The sequence below is a fragment of the Lissotriton helveticus genome, chromosome 1_1 (genome assembly GCF_964261635.1).
Source record: "Lissotriton helveticus chromosome 1_1, aLisHel1.1, whole genome shotgun sequence".
NCBI lineage: Eukaryota > Metazoa > Chordata > Amphibia > Caudata > Salamandridae > Lissotriton > Lissotriton helveticus.
The window spans coordinates 1,998,964,278-1,998,987,694 of NC_136057.1; the positions used below are offsets into that span (position 1 = coordinate 1,998,964,278).

At 42.6% G+C, this 23,417-nt stretch overlaps 1 protein-coding gene across 1 annotated transcript in view; it reads right to left on the minus strand.

The window, feature by feature from the left end:
• Positions 1-4,217: 4,217 nt before the first annotated feature.
• LOC144776166 (dynein light chain Tctex-type 5-B-like) overlaps positions 4,218-23,417 on the minus strand; it is a 60,247-nt gene continuing 41,047 nt past the window's right edge. Inside the window, exon 2 of the mRNA XM_078659255.1 lies at positions 4,218-11,233. Within this exon, the coding sequence (XP_078515381.1) occupies positions 10,595-11,233 (639 nt within the window). The 3' untranslated portion in view covers positions 4,218-10,594. The remainder of the gene's footprint in view (positions 11,234-23,417) is intronic.

The window sequence follows — 23,417 nt, forward strand, 5'->3', positions numbered from 1 at the left end:
CACCCAGGTGAGAAGACAACAGGCGGATCTGGTGGTGATCACCCCAATTTGGAGGTCGCAAGCATGGTTTCCAGTTCTGATGGAACCTTTTTGGGATTTTTCAATCCATCTACCCCAGTTTTGGTATCTCCTCAGAGATCCACAAGGGAATCCCCAACACCTCCTCCTCTCAGGTGGCCTTTAACTGATGGCCTGGTGGGTTACAGCCAACATTGTGAGGTGCCAGGCCTTTCGGAGGATGATGCCTCGCTACTCGCAAAGTCTTTGGCAGAGAGCACTAACAAGATATACCGCTCCACTTGGTCTAGATGGGGGAGTTGGCGTCCGATGTTGTCTATGTCCTTAACTTCTTAGCCTCCCTGGTGAAAGAGAGCCTAGCCTACAGGTCAATCAACACTTTCCGATCAGCAATTTCGGCAGGCCATATGCCAGTGGATGGTCACCCAATAGGGGAACATCTGTTAGTGTGCAAGGTATTAAGAGGCATCAGGCTATACGCACTCCCAGAACCTCGGCACTCTACTCTTTGGGATGTTAACAAGGTCTTAAATCTGTTCCGCTCATGGCCATCGAATAAGTATCTCTCCAGGAAACAGATGCCACCGTAACTGGTGTCCATTCTTTGTTTATTATCCAGTTGCAGGGTTTCAGATGTGCGAGCCTCGGATCTCACGGGCTGAGTATTCACTCCGATAGGAGTTACATTTCATATCTCCAGGAGAACCAAATGTAATTCAAAGTCTGTGTCCTATCCTGCTTTCCCGGATGTCCCAAAATGATGTGTGGTCAGAACCTCTAATAGCCTACGAATTGGCGACAGTCGATATACGTCCTCAGGGCATCAGGCAATTGTTTATAGCTCTTACTAAACCATACAGAGCGGTTTCCTCCCCTACGGTTGCGAGATGGGTTTGCTGTGATTTGCAGGAAACAGGGATAGACACTTCTCATTTCAGGGCTCATTCTGTCCGGGGTGCAATGGCATCCAAAGCTTTTTCTCTGGCGGCGCGGTTGGAATATATCATTAACGCCGCAGATTGGTCCTGAGACTCCACCTTCAAGAGATTCTATTGCAAGCCAGTGTGATCACTGGCATCTCTGGTGGTGGATGAGCTTTAAACTAGCCTAATCCGAAGCCTCAGGTCCTGACATAGAATGAAAAATGTCCTAGCTATTATAAACGAAAGTTTCAATTCTATTAAGGATGCAGAAGCAAGGATTTGCCCACCCGGTTGAGGATCCATCCCAGAACACCTTTGTACGTGTGGTGAGTAACTCGTTTGCACTGGTTGTGAAAATCACTGTTGTTGAGGACATTAATGTTGTTCCGTATTCTGGAATCACAACCTATTCCTTATTTGCCCTAGGTTCGGACGCCATTAAACAAGAGTAACTCGAAGACTTGCAGGCTGCAGTCACACAAAGAAAGAGGAGGGTAGAGCATCCTCGAGGAGAAGTCTTTGGTGATCCTGGCTCAGGATTGGACAATGTTATTGTTGAACTTTTTCTCTCTCCATTTTCCCTGGGCATCATGGGAAATGTAGTTTGATTATGTTGTTTTGTTTATAATGGCCGCTGGAATGAATAAAGTGGAGAAAGAACAGCCTAATCCTCGCCTCCGCATCCTTAATAGAATTGAAACTTTCCTTTACGATAGCTAGGAAATTTTTCATTTTCCAGACCCAAACACTGGTGCTGGAACAATTTTCAGAGTGGTGGCGTTTAATCAAGGTTACATCAAAGAAGTCATAGTATTGTGAAAAATGCAGGAATCATAAAGAACAAGTGCAGGAAATGAGCCACGAATACTCAGCAGGAGTGTGCTGAGGATGTAGTGAGAAGCTGGTGGTGCATTTTGGAGCATGCTGTTGAAAATATATTATTAAAGCATGGCGTGATAGCACACTGTCATTTAAGACAGCGCAATTTCCACTAAATCAGACAAACACATTTACTGATAAGACTATACAGCGCACAAATTATGTGGGATCAGGTTTCAATGTATTTAGAATTTGCACATCGCCAAGTAAAGTGGCTTGATTTGTTTGAATCCTATTAAAAATCTTTGTTTCCATCACACTTCATATTTAAATATGTCCATTATTTATGCTTTCCTTGCTCCTGATATATTTTGAAATATTTGTACAGTTAATTTAAAGCTATTTAAATTGTGTTTTGTTAGAAAAAATATGCCATCCTACAGATGGCTTTCCTGGCATGCCCCAGCAAGATTGTCACATAGTTCACTGTACAAATTCCTCCCAGTTTGCAGTAAGGGAAAGATAAGTAAAGCCACTATCTCATTTGAAAGAATAAGCAGCAATTTGTCAGACGACATAGCCTGATGTTTGACCACTATCTTTGAACGCATTGCGTCTTCAAAGGCATGTTTACTGCAGCTTCACCTTCTCAACTTTAGCATGGTTATTTTTGGGGGTGCTGCACTACTCCCACACTTCAATTTCCAGCGCTTATGGACACAATGTGCAATGTTAAGTGAGAAGATTCCAGTCAAGATGGTTCTGGAAGGCGAGACTGTGGCATGGGGTGACTAAAAAAGTGCGAGGTCAAGGATAGTATTTGCCACCCCTATATGGGCTCCTTCAGATCGAGTATAGATTATTCCAAATTTATCGGGCGGCTGACCAGACCAGACCACTCTGTCTTGAACTCGAAATGCTGTTTCGATTTTTTTCCTTCCTGCTTGTCCTACTTTAGAGATCTTGAGGCTGAAAACAATAATCCCAGCATTTATGGCTATCGGCACGCAAAATGTTCAGAAGAGTCCATTCTTTCAGGTTCTAAATCCATTGATATGTTTTAACTGTCAAGGAGTCCTAATGAAAACTTGTATCTCTTAGCTTTTAAATTATTGTGCTATTTTATGATGTCTATTTGACAATGTCATATTATATGTGCTTTTATGGCTGTAATAGCTGAAATAAAGTTTTTGACTGACTGACTGACTGACATTTTCTTTGCATATGTCCGTGTTGCCCATGCATCGTCAAGCTGCACTTGTTGTTAGCGGGAGAAAGGTTTTCCCTGCTGTCCTTTGGGCTGTACCTGGTCTATGAGGGACACAGGCTTCTACTGCAGTTTCTTTTTTTTACAAGTACTGTGTTTGCTGGAGGCAATCAAAGGTCAGTCTGTCAAGCGAAGAGAGGGTGGAGATTACTTTCCAAGGGCAACATTTTGCACCCCACTGCTAATGGGCAATCATTGGCACTCCCCTAAAACAACGGGAAATGCTAACCATGCATTGCCCAGAACTGTGAGAACCCCTCTTTGGTGTGTGGGTCAGAGGTCGAGGAGAGCCACCGGAAACTTCCACAGCCTTCTCTGATCATAGTGTGACCCAGAAGCTGAATACACCTTGGTGAAAGTAATGCAGCTGCGTTTGCACCCCCGTTTCTGAGTGAATACCTGGGTGTGGAACCTCTCACAAGCCGCATCTGTACCTCTGTGACATGCACCCTACCTTGAACATCTACAAATCTGTGGCAGCGCGAAAGTTGTTATTGATGGTGTCAGTCAGAGGGGGACCACGACGCAAACATCAGGCTGGACGGGATGCAGCTGAGGTCAGTTGTAGAAAAACGCAAACAGTATCCACCGCTACATGCACCACTGTGAGCCAAAGAGGAGTTTACAAGGATGAATAGCGGAAGGAGCTGAATTACAGAAAAACCAAATCAGTTATGAATTATGCAACATACTCTTAATTAATTCAAGTCAAATGTAATACTTTTCGAAAAACAAACAATTATAATTCCTAAAAAAATACCATAAAATTGGTCGTACTCCATTGCTCATGTAGGTTGGTCCCTTATATTTTTTAAAGTACAGATGGATATCTTCTTAGGAGTTAAGCAGTTCACTGTCCAGCCTTTCTCCTGCCTTGACTCCCAGACAGAGTAAGACACATTGAAAATCAATACGCAGGATCATCCTCCAGAACAACACATCTCCCTTTTTCATAACCACACAGACAGGACACAGGGAACTTGCACCCACAAGTTTACATGTGTGAGTGAGAGAAGGAAGTGCTGCAGTACAGTAGCTGAATTAGAGGAAAAGTAAATCAGCAATGCATTTTTGAAAATTTCCTTTCATTCATTTTATTCATGACAAGTTTAATACTGTTCAAAAACTATTAATGCTAAAACAATACTGAGACAATTATTAAGGATTTTTAAAGAATTGAATCTGTCAGATGTGGATATTTCTAATTGTGTACTATTTGATAGCAAGGACTTCAACTGGGAGATGAAATTTGCCATGATCCACTGTGATGAAAGCAACAGATTTATGATGAAGATTAACACAATTCTTAGTAATGGTCCCTTCTGAATACCTGTTATTCCCTGAAATTCATGGTAGGCAGGAGACTGGTTTACAGATGCCAGGATGTTTGGTTAATTAACTTTCTTTCTACCAGTGAGATAAGAGGTTTTCTTTGTTTTTTGAGTGACCAGCTGGGAAGTTAAGGATGATGTGATGGATCTTGTCATGATCTAGGAGAGTGGTTCCTAACTTATGGTCCTCGGACCACAGGGAGTTCAGGGTTTAAAAAAAAAAAAAATTATTAAATTAATAAAGTACATATACACAAAAAAGAAAAATTGAACATTTTAAAACATTCTGTAAAAATGAAGGACTTTGAAATTGGAATCCATAAATTAAGTTGGCATCCTCGGCTTGAGCCATATGAGCAGCGCAAATAAAGCAAACAGAATCTTGTATAGACAAATGGTGCCCTCAATTGAAGCAGTCCACAAAAGGAGAGTATGCATTAGGAGAAATAAGACCAAGTTATAGGCCAGAGTCTGGAATATTGTGTTATCTTTTAGAGACAATACTACATTTCGGAAAAAGCCAACCCTTCCATTAAAATGTTGTTTTTCACATTTGTTTTTTGTTCTTGAATTAATTCAAATATTTCACAATCTGAGTATTTGATATAGACTTGTTTCTGCAGTTTTGTATATTGTATTGAGGTTTAAATTGTAGAGATTGCATGGGCGAGGGTTTCAGTGCTTGATTTGAGTTGGTGGTTGCCACAGGTACTCATTTTTGGGGACCGGCCCTTACTTTTCATCACCAGACACTTCCCAGGCAGCAAGAGAGGGAAAACACACAAAGTTGAAAGGAGGAGGAAATAAACAGAAAAAGTCTGAAAGGGAGAAAGCATGACCCTGAAAGGGTGGGATAAAGGTGCAGATGGTGCTCGTAGTGAATAATAGGGGCATGATGTATACTGAAGACTACGCAACCTTGGTAAACGGTGCGCTGACATTTATTGGCGCTGACCGTCCTAGTGAAGCAAAGCTTAGGAAACCAACACACGCTTTTTTACAAATTAAGCACTGGTTGACAATATAATGATGCAGCTTTTAACAAAACAGTTCTCCCAGTTCCTGAGTGGGCCTTAAGCGAATGTTTTCATTGGATACTAGGGAATATTTATGTGAACTTGCCGTACAGTTTCTAGGCCATCTGGATTGTGGGGCAACATAATTAGGCCTCCCCCATATGGGAAAATATGCACCCTCGCAATACATATGACCTTGTTTATGTTGTTTTTTTGTTGTTACAGTTTTATGTAGTGCAAACTCGACCTAAAAGTATCAGAGCGCTTTACATGAGCACCAGTTGCATTACAGATGGACACCTTCATTTTTTAGGCAAAATGAGATTAAGCGATTTACCCAGAATCACAGGATGTATGAGTCTCCCACCAAACTCGAACCTGGTTCCCCAACTTCAAAGTCGGCTACATCCTCTCCCCTTAGAATTAGCATTCCTCAATTTAAGCTGGTGGTTGCAGGTGAGGCTTATCAAAACTCATTTTTAGAGAATGGCACTTATTTTACCTCATCAAATTTTGACCCAGAGCAAAAACAAACACAATAGGGTGAAAGAAGGAGGAAGAGAAAGAAAGAAAAACAGTGCCAAATGGAGGAAGCAGGAACTTGTAAGAGTGAGAAAAAGGGGGCCTGACTCTCTGATGGTGGATTAAAGAGGCATGAGGTGCCATCGAGACTCAGCAGCCGTGGTATTCCGCGTATCAATATTCAGTAGTGCTAGCCACAGGCTTATGAGAAAGATTTCGGCCCAGGCAGTTATTCTTTCACAAATTAAGCACTGACGGGTCCAAAGAAATCAAAAGGTTAAGAACCGCTGATCTAGGAGATTGATGCTTGGCTTAAATTAAGTTTTGTACGTAGCAAGGATCTCATGGAGAGGCGGATGGGTAATGGCTGACTGACTGCTTGAGTGAGATTTCCTCAGACCAAAGTGACTTTGTTCGCAAGGAATGTCATTAGATCACATAAGTGTTGAGACGGAGGCATCTAGCCTTTTTCGGTGCATGTTGTGATCATTTCCTGGTGAACTTGGAAGAGTTTGTTGGATGTAATTTTAGCTCCATTGAAAAGCATATCTTTTTGCTCCAACGATGGTATACTTGTAGCCACTACGTGTATACAGAATGCTAGGCAGTCAGCTGGAAGACCTAGCTTTTCTCAGTACCTCCAAGGGCCTCGCAGGGCCTTCAATTAGAGCTCAAAGGCAAACACCTATTGTTTTATGATATGGCTTTTTTGATTTTTTTATCCTGAGTTGCAATACTGTATTGAGAGCAGCAGCTGTGACTGAGTAAAGAAAGGTACAAATAGAGCTTGGATGCTACACATAGATGAAGCTGTTCCCAGGGCAGTTTCTTGCAGATCCACATCATAAATGGGATAAAAGTACCCTCTGCTGTACATTATAAGGATCCAATACTTGTGGGCAAGCAAACCTCATCTCAGATTTCCTTATTACAGTCGAGTTGTGATGTCTCAATCACCTGCAATAATAACATTATGGAGTGGCTCAAGGGCAATATGTTAATACAGTTGAATTGTGGCATCATAAAGCCTGCTTCCAGAGCAGGCAGCCAAAGTAAGAAGCAGGTCTCAGCTTTACACCTGCAGTTTAAACAGCAAGAGCATGCCTTTGTATAACAATGCTTTATCCCACAGTTTGAAAGAGCTACATGCACCCAACATTTAGCATACATCATTTTCATTTTCAATATATTCATAATAATAGAAATAGCATAAACATTTGAATGAACGACTGCCTCATGTTCTTCTGATCTGTTTATCCAAAATAACAGTGCTCAGCAGAAAATATACATTTATGGAAACATGTTTATTTTGATCACGCATAGGTGGAAAAATAGAATCTCTGCATGTTTCTGCAAAATATGTTTTAGCAACAATTTACTAACTGCTTTTTGAGTGTTTAATTTCATACTACATATTCTACTTGTATTTTTCATGTCTGCAACCATACTATCTTTTTCATATGAAACAGCAAAACATCAAGCGGTTTGTGGGGCGGGTGATGTGAGAGCATGTATAATAAGGAATAAAATACACTCTGCCATAAATAAAAATGTTAGTGTGGGACACCTTGGAGTTCCATGCCCTTATGAAGTACCTTACAGTTCAGCCTCATTGTGCTACTTGGTCACAGGACACCTCTGTGATTTGCAATATCCTTATAACTATACTCAGGTGAAATTTAAATTACGCAGGTGTAATTTCAGGAGTAGTGGTATGCCTGTTATACAAAATTACCAAAATGACTCCATTACGCCATATCACATAAATATGCCACCATCTATAGCAAAATGATAGTGAAGGAGTAAAGGAACAACGTGAACAACTAGAACGCGGGTCAGCAGTAACTGTGGTTTTATTTGGGCAAAATTTTTTCTTGCGTCTAAAATTGACACAAGGATGCATTTTGTGCTAAAATCTAGAGCTAAATGATGAATTTGTGATTCGTACAATTTTGCATAATTTTCCAGAAATGTTGCATAATTGTGTAAAAGCGAATTACATGAATTTTGCACACCTCTACTTATAATGTACAGAAAGGATACTTGCTATCATATACTGCAAGGCACAAAAAAAGAGGCATGGGGACGAAGATAATGGTATTTCAAGGTGGCTTGCAATATCCTTTAAACATATGGTGGAGGGTATTTTACTACCATACTGCATGGTTAAACCGTTACCTTTTCCCCAAAAAGCTTACATTTTTGGTCTCTTGACCCCTCATATTAATAGTTGAAACTGTGCAAAGTGAATATGAAATCTGTAGAGCAAATTAAACTCACCAATATACAGCTAGTACTTTGTTGCAAAATCAGATACCGTTTATATGCAGTTCCCTCTCAAAATTAGCTATAGTTGCCGTGTGGTAACATGCAAAGTGATTCCTGCTTTCCTTTAATGCATTAAAGCTCTCCCAAAAGGAACAATCTGTCGTAAATGGCCCTGTTTTGCCAATTACAGCACATTTCATGGAAACAGCTCAGAAGAGCTTAAAGTTAGCATTCATTTTCGTTGTTTAAAAATCAGATATAAACATTTCTTTACCTGCCTGTCATACAGTCTGCTAATAACTTCACGACTCAACTATAATCACTTATTGGAGTTGAGCAGCAACTGAGCAGGCACATCATTTTCTTACTACAAGTGACTAGAGGTATTGAAGGTAGCCAGAAAATGGCACTTACATGCATCTTGTCAGGTAGAAACATAACAGCTATTTTGATTATTAAACTGTTCCAGGCCGTTCTGAATCCACAGAATCAATACCACACTGATGTTTTCTGTAGTGAGAGGACTGCATAAGAATTGAAAGAGAACAAAATCCAGTAACAACAAACCTAAAAACTCTGAAATTTAGGATGATGCATTGTAAAAACATACAGATCAGAAAGAGGCACCCTGAGTTCTGTGCCGGGAGCATTTCCATTGATATCTTGCCCAGTAATGACATCTATTATAAAAGTGCAAGCCTACAAGAATTTCCCAAATAATTGTCTTTTTGATGATGGGTACTTACTGAAAATAAAATGAACATTCATCCACATAAGGTATTTGCAAATTGAGGCAGGGAAAAAATGTACCGGGAAATGACTTTACTTTCACCTTAGCTAGAATTTTACAAGGCATTTAGAACTTTTTTACATGCATTTGGAAAGGCCAGCTATGCAGCAGTTGACCAAGTGATAACAAGTATTTCAAAACCAATATGTCTCGCCAATGTGAGCTCTATTGGCATTGTCAATTTTGTGCAGCATTGCCAAAGGTAAAAAAAACAACGTGCTATACGTTGCGTTGTGTGGCTGCTGTGCTGCATGGTTAAATAAAAAAAAGCGCTATTCTCCAGCCCATGTTGACTGCGTCATACCACTTTTTATTTTTACACTTTCAGCCATGCTGCACAACTGTTAGGCTGCTAGACAATATGGCTAAACATTGACAAAGCCAATAGATCTGGCATAGGCGAGACCGTTTGGCTTTGCTAATACTTGTTTTCTAACAAGATGCAAGCAGACTTAAGAAGTAAAATTGAGAAGGAGTGGGTGGGAGGAAGAAGAATGAAATGGGGCTAGAGCCAGAGATGCTGACTTCTGAAGCGGGGAACCAGCAGTGTTTAATTTGAGCCGTTGGTTTCCTGTGCTCTGCACATGCACTTAAATGTCAACACCAGCGCTTGAGACAGTCTGCCACAAGGTGGCGCTGTGTGGCTAATTTGAGATGACCCTCATAACAGTTAGTTATTAATTCAATATACATTAAAAAGGACTATTACCTGTCATCCAAGCAATTCTTATAGCTTTGGGGGCCTGAAATAGTACGACATTTCACACTTGTAGGAGGAGTGTGACAGTTACATAACGAGAGCACCGACACTTACGTTTTTTTGCCAATTAAGCACTGGAGCAGGTAGAGTCTCTGCTCAGCTCAACATCCTGCAAGTCTGGTCAAATCACTTAATCTCTCCTGTTTAATATAAACATGAATGTGAACTTGTGTAATGTAACTAGTGCTCATGTAAAGAGCTCCGATACCTTGTGTCAAGTTCGAGCTATAAAAAATTACAAAACAAATGGCCATGGACATTTAGAGTGACACAATGTCACTAGTGGAAAACGTGCAGTTTGAAAGTTCCAAATGAAATAACAACAGTAATAAAAAATAACTTGTAACTCTTTGTAGAAGCCAAGAATCACCAAGCTGTTGAGTTCAAAACTCAAGGTAGTGGAAGGAAGACAAAGAACTGTAAAACGTAGCATAAGAGGTTGGTTGTAAATCCAGTAAAGACAACTGAGGTCTGGTTTGAAATAATCAGATTCGGCCACTAGAGGACAGAAGTGCGCTATATAAAAATGCACACACAAAAAAGAAATAGTACCTCAGTCCAGGACGGCAGGACGCGCACAGATTGACATTAATTAAAATAAATCAACCTTGACTTCGTCCAGTCGCCACACAAAGAAACGGAAGTGGTGTAGGGAGTGACCCTGGCGCGCGCTGCCAAGGGAGAAGGCTGATAAAGAAGATGCCAACGTATTGTCAGTAACAGCCGAGCTAAAAGCCCCCTTTTAGAGTGTTTTTAGACTCAACAGCTAGTCTCCAAGCGACAGTGCATGCTCCCTACCTGCCGAGGGGACTCAGAGCCAGTGTTTTCATATTGTGTTTTAAATTCAGTGTATGGCACGATCTTTACTCCTACACTTGTATCACTCATAGTAGCCGGCGAAGACCACGCAGACAGCAAAGACGCGGCTGTTCCTGAAGACGTACTCCGCATAGGTGTCCGAGGCCGGGCTCCAGAGGCTGCGGCTGCTGCAGCTCAGCCCAGTCCTCCCCGCAGGGCCCAGCACGACGTAGCAAACCAGCTTGTACCTCTCATAGCCCAGGTCCCTGATGGATTGCTTCACTTCCTCGGCCACGTCCAAGGCCAGCTGGGCCCAGCCTGGGCCTTCATGGCGCCTGTCCTGCAGTGTCCTCTCGAGCACCGCTTTCATCACCTGCTGGGCCTCCTGCGCCGAGAAGAGCCTCTGGGGCTGCGGCTGGTAGACGGACTCCAGGCTGGGAGCCAGGATCAGCGTGCCCGGCCTCCTCGCAGCAGGGGTGCAGCTGGGCGGCTTGGTGGCGCAGGGCTTCCTGGCGTCCAGCGGGAGCGGCTTCTTTTTGGTCCAGGCCTCCCTCCCCTGTTGTTTCATCGCCTCTTTCTTGGTCTGTGGTTCTGTTACAGATCTAGAGGCTTCCCCCTCTTTCCCTTCAGGTTTGGTGAAGTGCTTTCCTGTTCGGGGACCCTCAAAGCTACTGCTGGATTTTCTGTGAATCCGTCCTCCTTCTGCAACCAGGTGCTCCATCTGCAAAGTAGAAGAGGCCTGGGTCAGTGGGCTGTCAGCCTTCAAGAAATTTCGACACAACGTGGTTAATCGCTGAGAAATGTGCTTAGAAACCCTGGATCGGGTCTGAATCTCGGTATACTGCACACATAAAATCATTTTCAATAACATAGTAATAATATAAGGGGACATTTCTGTATAATAAGTTAAAATTGATACTCTGAGGACTAAAATCACTACCACTGCTGAAAACAAAATTGCTCCCAACTGAACCCAACCACCGTTTAACCACTTTTTGCACATTCATCTTGTGCAAGAGACTAAAATATCCTGGTTTATCAGAGCACTAAATTTGTAGGCTGTCCAAATTAAATTTGTAGTGTAAACAAATCAGAAAAGTGAGAAATTCACAATTTTGCTCCCACTTGTAGACAGACATTCACACCATTGACTCCCAGTCAGGTTTTTCCCTGAGGAATGGAGATCACAATCATTAGTGTGAGGTAAGGGATACTCCCCTCTCTGGATCACAGTCAGTCTGTCACTCTAATACTACTCAGTCTTTCTGTGGATTTGACACTATCAGCACCATCTTGTAAGCCACTACATTTGCATCCATAAAAAAATGTAATGAGTTTCTCTCTTACTTTGCAAGAGCAATTAAGTTTAAATGTTAAGATATTCAACTAAATATTTCACCCAATAAAGGACCTCGTTGCCAAACCCAGAACACTTGTGACTCCTCTTCCATCGACAAAGCTGAACTCTCCAAATATATGAAACTCCTCAAAACCACCAACTATTACCATGATACTCTACCTCCCACAATTATCAGAGCCCATTTCCACCTAATGGATCAGAACTCAACAGGGACATTTCCATAGTTGCAAACTAACCAACTAACACCAATATAAAGATAACACATACATCAACCAAAACCTACCCTCCCATTACAAATGTGTTGCCAAGGCTTGGGAAACCAATTGAAAATGGTATTCCCAACCAGTGAATTTACCTCATCCACTAAGAGCATGTTTGTTGAGATTGGAATGCCCCTTGCATGTTGTACAATCATAACCCCTGTCCTGTGCCCAGTTGAGAGTACCCACTAACTTGAGTTTTTGATTCTGGCCCCAGGCTCACACTAATTCAGAGAGTGTGCAAAACCTAGGCCTGACATGATAGGAATCTAGACCTGGATTGAGGAGGGGACTTACCAAGCATGTGCGCCGTAGAGGCAGAAGACTGTTGTCCATGTCACGGCTGGCGGCCACTTACCATGATTTTGAAGTCACAAGAGTAGTGGCCTACTGGCCTACTCATGTAACTGCAACTACAGGTGAACCTGGATCCCTGTGCTGATATCACAAGAGCATGCTTGTGCGTATGTATGTACATGGTTTTCATGTTACACGTAGCATACTTATCCGAGTGAACCAGAGTGAGGAAGGACTGTGGCTTCATGTTGGAAGTCCGTAGCCTGCCCATTTGCACATGGTGGATGTGATGCTACTCTCCCCGACAGTCCAAGTGTATTGTTAACCCGTTCCTGAGATTGGATGGAGGGGACATAGACACTGAAGGGAGGAAAGAGGAAACAAGGCCCTCTTATAAATTCAGTGAGGTCATTGTGCTGCATAGAGCTGTTGATTAGTCCTACTAAATACTGCCATTAAATTGATGGCAGGGCCGAAGAGTAAAAAACTGCAGTTCCTGGTGCCAGATTGTGAATGGTCCTTTAGTGAAGGGTCAGCTGTTGGCTCTCTTCCTGATCACAGTCGAGTGTAGCTGTAATAGCCAGGTGCAGAATGTTCCCACCTCTTTCTGCATTTGTTGTGGGGCTCCAGCCCTGCTGTGAGGAGCATCACTTTAGACAAAAGCAGAGTCTGGCAAACAGCTTGAGAAGGACACATGAAAGAAGAAGCAACAAAAATCAGTTCTGAAAGTGCAGACAGACAATACACATCTCTTTTCTGCTGTACGTGTATCAGAGTATGAGTCGTTGACCAATTTATGGTTCCAGTTCAAGTTCTCTTCAACCAAGGAAGAAGTGCTCCACAGATTTCCCAGAGGGCCACTGCACAACCAGGGTTGGTGTCTGCCCGAAAATCAGCTTCCCAGAGGTGAGGGAATACCACCTGGAGTCTGACTTGGAAGAATAACTGCTTGTTGCCCTGGAACGACTGGAGGATTCTTCCTGAGGGAGAGGGTAGAAGCAAGCAAACCCTGCAGGAGGAGAGGACAACTGGCATGGGCCAGAGAAGTGACCCAGGCACTATGGGTCCACCTTACAGAGTCCATGGAAGTGTGAATGGCATTCTCTAGCCTCAGTGCCAGTCATCGCAATCATAGCCGAGGATGTGTGGCACTGCGGAAGTGTGTCTGAGCAAATTGCCTTATCAACTGTGTTGTCGTAGTCCTGGCACTGGTACCACTGTGTGCCCAGCAGCCCGTGCCACTGAAGGAATGACTATTACATCACTCATTTTTGGTCCCTGTTTTACGTAAGAATAAAATCAGATCACACAAACTAGCCCTGCTAAGCTTAAAGAAATTAGACTCATTAAATACCTGCTATGCTACGTCACATTTTATAAATAGAGCAATTACTATTTGGAAGAGATTTGAATCAGTCGCATGCATTTTATTACTTTTTAGTTTCTAATTTTAAACAAAAATATCATTTTCTATTGTATCTTTTGTCATATGCGTATTTGTACATTTTTTGGGCATGTGGTGTGATACTTTGTTCCTTTATGGCTGTTTTATAGCCGAATAAAGATATATTAAACCTGAACCTGATTATTATCAAATCATGGCACTTGTGTTGCTAAAGTCTTCGCTGTTGCAGCCATGGTACATGCTCCAAAGTGTTCTGAAGAGGTCTGTACTGCTAAAGAAGAGACCGAGTAAGCACATGACACTTGCCTCGTGTGCCCACATGGATAGTGGCCAGCCCTGTATTACCTGTATGTACTACGTTTGAAGAGAGAAGCTGCTGACTTGCAGCACTTGCCAGAGTGTGACCATGGGACTGTGCGGTTACTGAGTTACTGATGGAAGCGTGCCATGATCACAGCTCAACCACTGCTGCTGAGGCACATTGAAGCTACTCAACGGCCGTCGCTGGATCTACGCCAGAAGTGGGCCGCATCACCACATTGACCAAGGAGAACCAAGGCCCTCACTTGACCTACTCACCGAAGTCTCGAGAAGGCCCTAACACAAGCTGTGAGCCCACCCATCACTGTGGACTGATGGTATGGAAGAGGGCCACCTGATCTGCGCCAAGGAGGGGTGTAGCCATGCCATGCACCTGTGGCTGGCACATTTTTCCCTGATTGCAGGAAAGCCAGGACAGAAGAGCGGCAGGATGATGCAAGGCCAATCACAAGCCTTGAATACAGGTGATTCGAACATTGAGAGACTGAGTGCTGTTAATGCCTACCAGACCAAAGGGAGGTGCCCTGCACCTGTGCTTTAGCCCACAACAGGTTATTTTTTTTTAAACACACTTCATTGAGTTTTTTTGGTTTCATAAATCGTACATTGCATTATATACTTTTTTTTTTAAATGTTCTGGCAGTCTTTATCTTGCATAACTACAGATGATACGCCTCAATATTCCAGTGATTTCAAGCATTTGCATCATTTTGTACACTACATTTTGCAGAAGCCTTATTTAAGAGGTAACACAGGCCTATCAGGACATTCGCTCACACCAGGGAACATTTAGATTAATGGGTGGCAGAAGGAAACAGAAAGGGACATTCTTGCCAAAAGGTTACCAGAGAAGGGCCATCTTCAAGGCGGTTAAAGATCTTATGGCCAAGCGGACTCCCTCTACAGCCGGGAGTTCTGTCTCCCACTGCGAATCCCTTGCCTCCTATTTCTTGGGAAAAGTCTAAGCTATCTATCGGACGTTCCCTAGCATTGGGGTTTCGTCGGGGAGTTCCAATGGGACACCTCGTCAGATCACCCTGCGTTCATTTCCCCCTCTTACCTCGGATGGGTTTGATAAACTTGCTTTGCAAGTTAAATCTGGGTCTCCATCCGATCCAGTGAGACCTGCTCTCTTTCAAGATCAGGCCTTTATGGGACGCCCTGTTGTGCGTTCCCTTGTCAACCTCTCCTTGGAGTCGGGGGTAGTCTTGCGCACAATAAATTAATATAACATAACATAACATAACTCCGAGTACCAAATACCTTTGTGTTGTGTGTAGTTTTAAGTTTCACTGTGTTTCAAAAGTATTTTTCTTTTTACAAAGGTAAGCTCTGCACTGGACAATCAGTTATTATATTGTGCTGTTGTTTAGCGGTTGAATATTGAGCCTGTTACAGTGCCCATACTAACCCTCCTGAGAAGCCTGGGCCAGTTCACCATCATTAACACTGAGGCAAGTGCTGAAAGGGTTGTACATGGCTGGGTTTTGCAGAGCTTTAAGAAGATGGATCTCAGGACATCAGAGGCAAACGAACCAGGCCCCCTTGTCTCTATACTGGAGGATTGCATGGGTTTGTAAAGACTAGAACTGAGCCGGTTCTCAACTTCCCCATCAAGTAAATCTCGGTCAAAGCACTGATGTCTTGCAGTGTGCCACAAGTGTCAGTCCTTGCACTCACACGTTTCAACCTTTATCTACAACTGCTGCATACCTTATTTGAGTGGGAAGATGTCTACTTTCATTAACATGTGGGTATTTTACTTGAAAACGTCCTCAATCAGCTACATGCCTGTCCTCTCCTCCTGCTTGACAAAGGATGTTGGAGAACCTTCCAATAGTATATTCATAAAGTTTCTGCTCATCGTGGGAAAATAAATTGAAAAAACAATCCCTAACCTCTCATGAAGTCAAGGTAGATTATTTTCCCCATCTATCTAGTCCACAGAAAAATCTCTGAGCTTCATCCTTGACTCCACCATACCATTATCCCGACATACTAAGAGCAGCTAATTATCACACCTGTGAACTTAAAATATTTTTACATTATTTTGCCCCACCTACTTAAATGCTGCTGCAAAAGCACTTGCAATTTCCAATCTTGATCATTTATTGACGGGCATACCTCTACCTTCTCCCAAACTACTGAAAACAGTTCTACACTCCATAGTAAGACTTTTATCACCTACAAAAAAAATTGGGACCACATCTCACTTATCTTAAAAAACCCACAATGGCTTCCTATGAAAGCCAGAATTCTTTTCATGTTTAGACATGAGGCATTCCACTTTCGAATTATAACCTTCGTGACTGATCTCCTCAACATATCTGGATGGGGACTTAGAAGCACAGAATCACTTTATCCCAAAGTTAAAACCCCCTCAAGAACAAAATCAGACATTTGCTAGAATGGCTGTTTCATTTTGGAAAACTTCTCCTCTGATTTAAATCAGACCAATTTATGTCATATGTAAAGCACACTAACACCATTATGGTGCAGTAGCATAGCAGAAAAATATGAATTAAATAAATAAATACTAACCTGGTAATATTCCGTATACAACTTGATTCATGCTGTGGATTTGCCAGATTGTCCTCCATTGATCGTCCTCCATTCTCAACAATAGAACTTATCAGGTCTATTGGGCATCATACCTCCCCATCTAAACTACCATCTCCTGTGGGGACATTGTCTGTGACTATCTTCAATGTATACATTCTATCCTTGGCAACAATCCTCAGTGACCATTCTCCGGAGGGTCTACATGTACTTAGCAAAACTTGGTTGCATATCAGAGTGTTGAATCGGTCCGGTGATCGTCTTGAGCATGACTGACTGTTTATTTTAAATCAAAAACTGGACAGTGAGAGTGACAGCATGAGTGACAGCAGTGTGAGAGTGACAGCAGAGTGAGAGTGACAGCAGAGTGAGAGTGAGAGCATGAGTGACAGCAGAGTGAGAGTGACAGCAGAGTGAGAGTGACAGCAGAGTGAGAGTGACAGCATGAGTGACAGCAGAGTGAGAGTGACAGCAGAGTGAGAGTGACAGCATGAGTGACAGCAGAGTGAGAGTGACAGCATGAGTGACAGCAGAGTGAGAGTGACAGCAGAGTGAGAGTGACAGCAGTGTGAGAGTCAGTTTGACAAAACAAGGGGACCTGGTGGGTTCGCTTTGGACCGCGGGTAGTTAGTTATTTCAAAGAACAGTGGTCCTAAGCATAGAAGGGATAATAACAAAAAGTTTTTAAAAACATCAATAAGCACTATAAAGTTGATTCCTATGTCCAGCCGGACATGGAATGTTTATTAAAACAATGTATAGGCAGGAAAAAATGAAAACAAAAACAAATACATTAGGGCACAGTCCTGTACCCAACATGAGGAAAAGAAGAATAGAAATATGGAGAAAGAAAGTGAACGAAATATCAGGCAATAACTTTGGAGCCAATCGTGGCTTGCATCTTATTAGATAGTACAGCAAGCTCTAACCGACAGTAACCACAATATATAGACACAATGGTTAATTTGTAGTACTGTTTGTGAAAGTCGACGTTTCAATCCCACGCTTCTACATTACCGGGATCATCATCAGGACTAGTTAATATAATTGCCTGGTTTATAACTTTAGCCTGTTGGAATAAGGGGAGAGAAAAAACAGAAGATAGTGACCCAAGAGAATCACATAAGGTTCAAGTATGGGCATGTCAACAATAATTGGTGGTAAGGGTGACATCATTATAACGGACTATTTGTGACTCAATCTTTAGATTTATTCCGACAACTGGTGCCAAATTGGTGCTCGTGGTGCGAGGAGCCTGGAACAGCACGTTGTGAGTGCGGCTTAGCAGTGGCTTTCGGGGAAGGGGTTTGAATCATGCTTCAAGGCTGTTTGTCGTCGTTTTGAAGTGAAGGACGGCAAAAGTTTGTAACATGTGATACGATGGCAGTGAAGATAGTGAATGAAAATTCAATGACGCAGTGAATGATCTGGACGCGCGCGGGAATTTAAGTGATTATTACGCGCAGTGTGCGCGGGACCGGTGTCAGGGGAACACCGAGGTATTCCATAGGGGAATACCGCATTGATGGATTAAAATGAACGGCGCAGTTTAATCAAAACCTGTGAGTGTACAGGTAAATGACAATGTTGAGAATACCGCTGTGATGGAATAACCTATGAAGTGCAGGTTCATGACAAGGCACTAGGATGGTTACTAGTGTAGTTTAAGAGCGTGTTACTCTGTAGGTTTCCTAAACAGTCGTGTCAGGAGTTCCCCCTCACAGTGATAAATAGTGGGTCCAGGAAGGCTATTGAGGAATTGTCAGTGGTGATTGTGAATGACAGACCAGAGCAGTTATTGTTCATCTAATGGAGAAACTGGCGTAGATCATTGATGTCATGTCTCCACAGGATGAAGATATCATCAATGTATCTATGCCAGAAACTGATACCAGAGAAGAATGGGTTAGTGAGTGTCAGGATAACATTTATTTCGAGTTGGTCTATGAAGAGTATAGCCAGATTGGGAGCAAAAAGCGAACCCATTGAGGTACCTTTGATTTGCTGGTAAAAAAGGTTATTGAATGTGAAGAAATTTCGAGTCAGACAGAGTTCCAGAAGTTGTAAAATGAATGTGGTGGTAGGTACGGCATGGGGGCGTGGGCGAGAGTCCAGTGTTGTTTGTATCACCAATAGGGCTACTGTCTGGGGAATATTGGTGTACAGGGACTCCACGACCATGGTGCATAATGTGTCAGTAGTGGGATTGAAAGGGTGATGTTCTATCAGGTTTATCATTGCCATTGAATCTCTAACATAGCATTTTGTTGAGGGAACAAATCCCTCGATAAAAAAATCCACATATGATCCAAGCGGTTCTAGAATAGACCCGCATGCTGAAACAATTGGGCGGCCTGGGGGATTGGTTATGTTTTTGTGAATTTTGGGAAGTGTATATATAACTTGGGTGTGGGGGGATTTTACATTCAGAAATTGAATTCATTTTTTGTACGAAAGCCTTCATTGAGCCCGTCAGTGGTGATTTTCACGATCAAGCCTTGAATTTCCTTTGTGGGATTGGATGCCAGTCTTAGGTAATGGTCCTTATTATCCAGTTGTCTTTGGATTTCTGCCATATAAGCATCTCTTTCTTGTAACACGATTCCACCCCCTTTATCTGCACTTTAGATCACTAGTGCATTGTTAGTTTTCATTAAATTGATCGCTTGTTTTTCTTTGAGGGTAATGTTACATGGGATGAATCTTTTGCTCTGCTCTAGATTTGATAAATCTTTGAGAACCATTTTTTCGAATGTCAGAATTTCTGATGGTAACATTCCTGCTGATGGCAAGAATGTAGATGGAGGGCGGAAAGGAGTGTGAGACGTGTTATCAGTTGTGGGGTGAATTTAAAAGAAGGCTTGGAGACTGATACGTCTGAAAAATCTGAGAAGTTCTGTCTGGAGTTCCATGAAGTTTGGTGGGACTGTAGGGACGAAGGATAGTCCTTTTTTAAGTAAGGAAAGTTCATCCTGTGCTAGTAAATGATTGGACAAGTTGAAGATGGGGATAACATCTGTGTGTTGTGATGCTGGCGCTACCATTGGTAAAAGTTGTTGTGGGTCTTGCGTTCCCGTGGCGGATTGTGCCATCACTGGACTTTCTTGACCCTGCCCCGTTGGGGCATGTCCTGCTGGCCCCTGGCTAAAAAAGTATTGGAGTGGCCTCACCCCCCCCCCCCGCCTAGTGGAGCTGCCTCCCTCCCCTGGATCGGAGCTGTCTGATGAATCTGCCAAAGTGTCCGAAAAGCCGACCAGATTTTGGCGCCTGTTAAATCTGCCCCAGGGTCTGTTGTTCTGAGTGTTAGAATAGGACCTGTTGGTGTAAAAGTCCTTGTGTAAATAGGGGTAGGTAGTCTCTATATTATATGTTTTGATGTCGTTTTTTATTTTGTTTGCCTTTTTATTCTGTTCCAGTCTGTGGAAATCGGCAATTGTCTTTTCAACTTGTTCCAGAAGTTTTTTTACTTTCAGTTGTTGGATTTGAATCTTGGATTTGTTTTAAAATGTCAGAGATCTCTATTTCCAATGCTTTCAATGTTTCAGTGGCAATATCGACTCCCAATACTAACCAATGGCGGGAGCAAGTCGTCCCAATGTAGCTGAAGTTGGAAATGTATTTGGGATTGTCAGTGAAAATCCCAGGAATGTTTCGGACCTGTAAACCCAGGGGAATAACCTCAGCTTTAAGAGAATCTGTGCACTTCACAGGTTATTCCATCACTGCGGTATTCTCAACATTGTCATTTACCTGTACACTCACAGGTTTTGATTAAACTGCGCCGTTCATTCTAATCCATCAATGCGGTATTCCCTTATGGAATACCTCGGTGTTCCCCAGATACCGGTCCCGCCCACATAGCGCGGAATAATCACTTAAATTCCTGAGCGCGTCCAGATCATTCACTGCGTCATTGAATTTTCATTCACTATCTTCACTGCCATCGTATCACATGTTACAAACTTTTGCCGTCCTTCACTTCAAAACGAAGACAAACAGCCTTGAAGCATTATTCAAACCCCGTCCCCGAAAGCCACTGCTAAGCCGCACTCACAACGTGCTGTTCCAGGCTCCTCGCACCACGAGCACCAATTTTCCACCGGTTGTCGGAATAAATCTAAAGATTGAGTCACAAATAGTCCGTTATAATGATGTCACCCTCACCACCAATTATTGTTGACATGCCCGTACTTGAACCGTATGTGATTCTCTTGGGTCACTATCTTCTGTTTTTTCTCTCCCCTTATTCCAACAGGCTAAATGTTCTAAACCAGGCAATTATATTAATTAGTCCTGATGATGATCCCGGTAATGTAGGAGCGTGGGATCGAAACGTCGACTTTCACAAACAGTACTACAAATTAATCATTGTGTCTATATATTGTGGTTACTGTCGGTTAGAGCTTGCTGTACTATGTAATAAGATGCAAGCCACGATTGGCTCCAAAGTTATTGCCTGATATTTCGTTCACTTTCTTTCTCCATATTTCTATTCTTCTTTTGCTCGTGTTGGGTACAGGACGGTGCCCTAATGTATTTGTTTTTGTTTTAATTTTTTCGTATCTATACATCGTTTTAATAAACATTCCATGTCCGGCTGGACATAGGAATCAACTTTATAGTGCTTATTGAAGTCTATAAAAACTTTTTGCTACTATCCCTTCTATGCTTAGGACCACTGTTCTTTGAAATAACTAACTACCCGCGGTCCAAAGCGAACCCACCGGGTCCCCTTGTTTTGTCAAACTGAGACTTTAGCGCAATGGCTGGATTGCAAGGGTTCCTACCCATACCCACCCGATAACGGGTCGGGCCACCCTAGTACTCATTTACCTCTCTCTCACATCTTCTAAATACCTCACAAGTGACTCAGCATGTCAGCTTTTGCACCACTATACACGGACGATTACATCAAACAACTCTGTTCTGGCCCCTCACTTCTATCAGACACTCCTGAAGTCCCCAATCCCTCCAACACCTCTATTCCAGACCAACTAGAGAAACTCAGGAAGAAGCAGGTCCGTCTACAGCTCATGGTCTTAATGCTCACCGATTATCTTAAAGCTGAGGTTATTCCCGTGGGTTTACAGGTCCGAAACATTCCTGGGATTTTCACTGACAATCCCAAATACATTTCCAACTTCAGCTACATTGGGACGACTTGCTCCCACCATTGGTTAGTATTGGGAATCAATATTGCCACTGAAACAGTGAAAGCATTGAGAATAGAGATCTCTGACATTTTAAAACACATCCAAGATTCAAATCCAACAACTGAAAGTAAAAAACGTCTGGAACAAGTTGAAAAGACAATTGCCGATTTCCACAGACTGGAACAGAATAAAAAGGCAAACAAAATAAAAAAGGACATCAAAACATATAATATAGAGACTACCTACCCCTATTTATACAAGGACTTTTACACCAAAACGTCCTATTCTAACACTCAGAACAACAGACCCTGGGGCAGATTTAACAGGCGCCAAAATCTGGTCGGCTTTTCAGACACTTCGGCAGATTCATCAGACAGCTCCGATCCAGGGGAGGAACGCAGCTCCACTAGGCGGGGGGAGTCTACCCCAATACTTTTTTAGCCAGGGGCCAGCAGGACCCGCCCCAACGGGGCAGGGTCAAGAAAGTCTAGCGATGGCACAATCCGCCAGGGGAACGCAAGACCCGCAACAACTTTTACCAATGGTAGGGCCAGCATCACAACACACAGATGTTATCCCCATCTTCAACTTGTCCAATCATTTACTAGCACAGGATGAACTTTCCTTACTTAAAAAAGGACTATCCTTCGTCCCTACAGTCCCACCAAACTTCATGGAACTCCAGACAGAACTTCTCAGATTTTTCAGACGTATACGTCTCCAAGCCTTCTTTCAAATTCACCCCACAACTGATAACACTCCTTTCCGCCCTCCATCTACATTCTTGCCATCATCAGGAATGTTACCATCAGAAATTCTGACATTCGAAAAAAATGGTTCTCAAAGATTTATAAATCTAGAGCAGAACAAAAGATTCATCCCATATAACATTACCCTCAAAGAAAAACAAGCGATCAATTTACTGAAAACTAACAATGCACTAGTGATCAAAAGTGCAGATAAAGGGGGTGGAATCGTGTTACAAGAAAGAGATGCTTATATGGCAGAAATCCAAAGACAACTGGATAATAAGGACCATTACCTAAGACTGGCATCCAATCCCACAAAGGAAATTCAAGGTTTGATCTTGAAAATCACCACTGACGGGCTCAATGAAGGCTTTCTTACAAAAAAGAATTCAATTTTCTGAATGTAAAATCCCCCCGCCCCCAGTTATATATACACTTCCCAAAATTCACAAAAACATAACCAATCCCCCAGGCCGCCCAATTGTTTCAGCATGCGGGTCTATTCTAGAACCGCTTGGATCATATGTGATTTTTTTATCAAGGGATTTGTTCCCTCAACAAAATGCTATGTTAGAGATTCAATGGCAATGATAAACCTGATAGAACATCACCCTTTCAATCCCACTACTGACACATTATGCACCCTGGACGTGGAGTCCCTGTACACCAATATTTCCCAGACAGCATCCCTATTGGTGATACAAAAAACACTGGACTCTCGCCCACGCCCCCATGCCGTACCTACCCCCACATTCATTTTACAACTTCTGGAACTCTGCCTGACTCGAAATTTCTTCACAT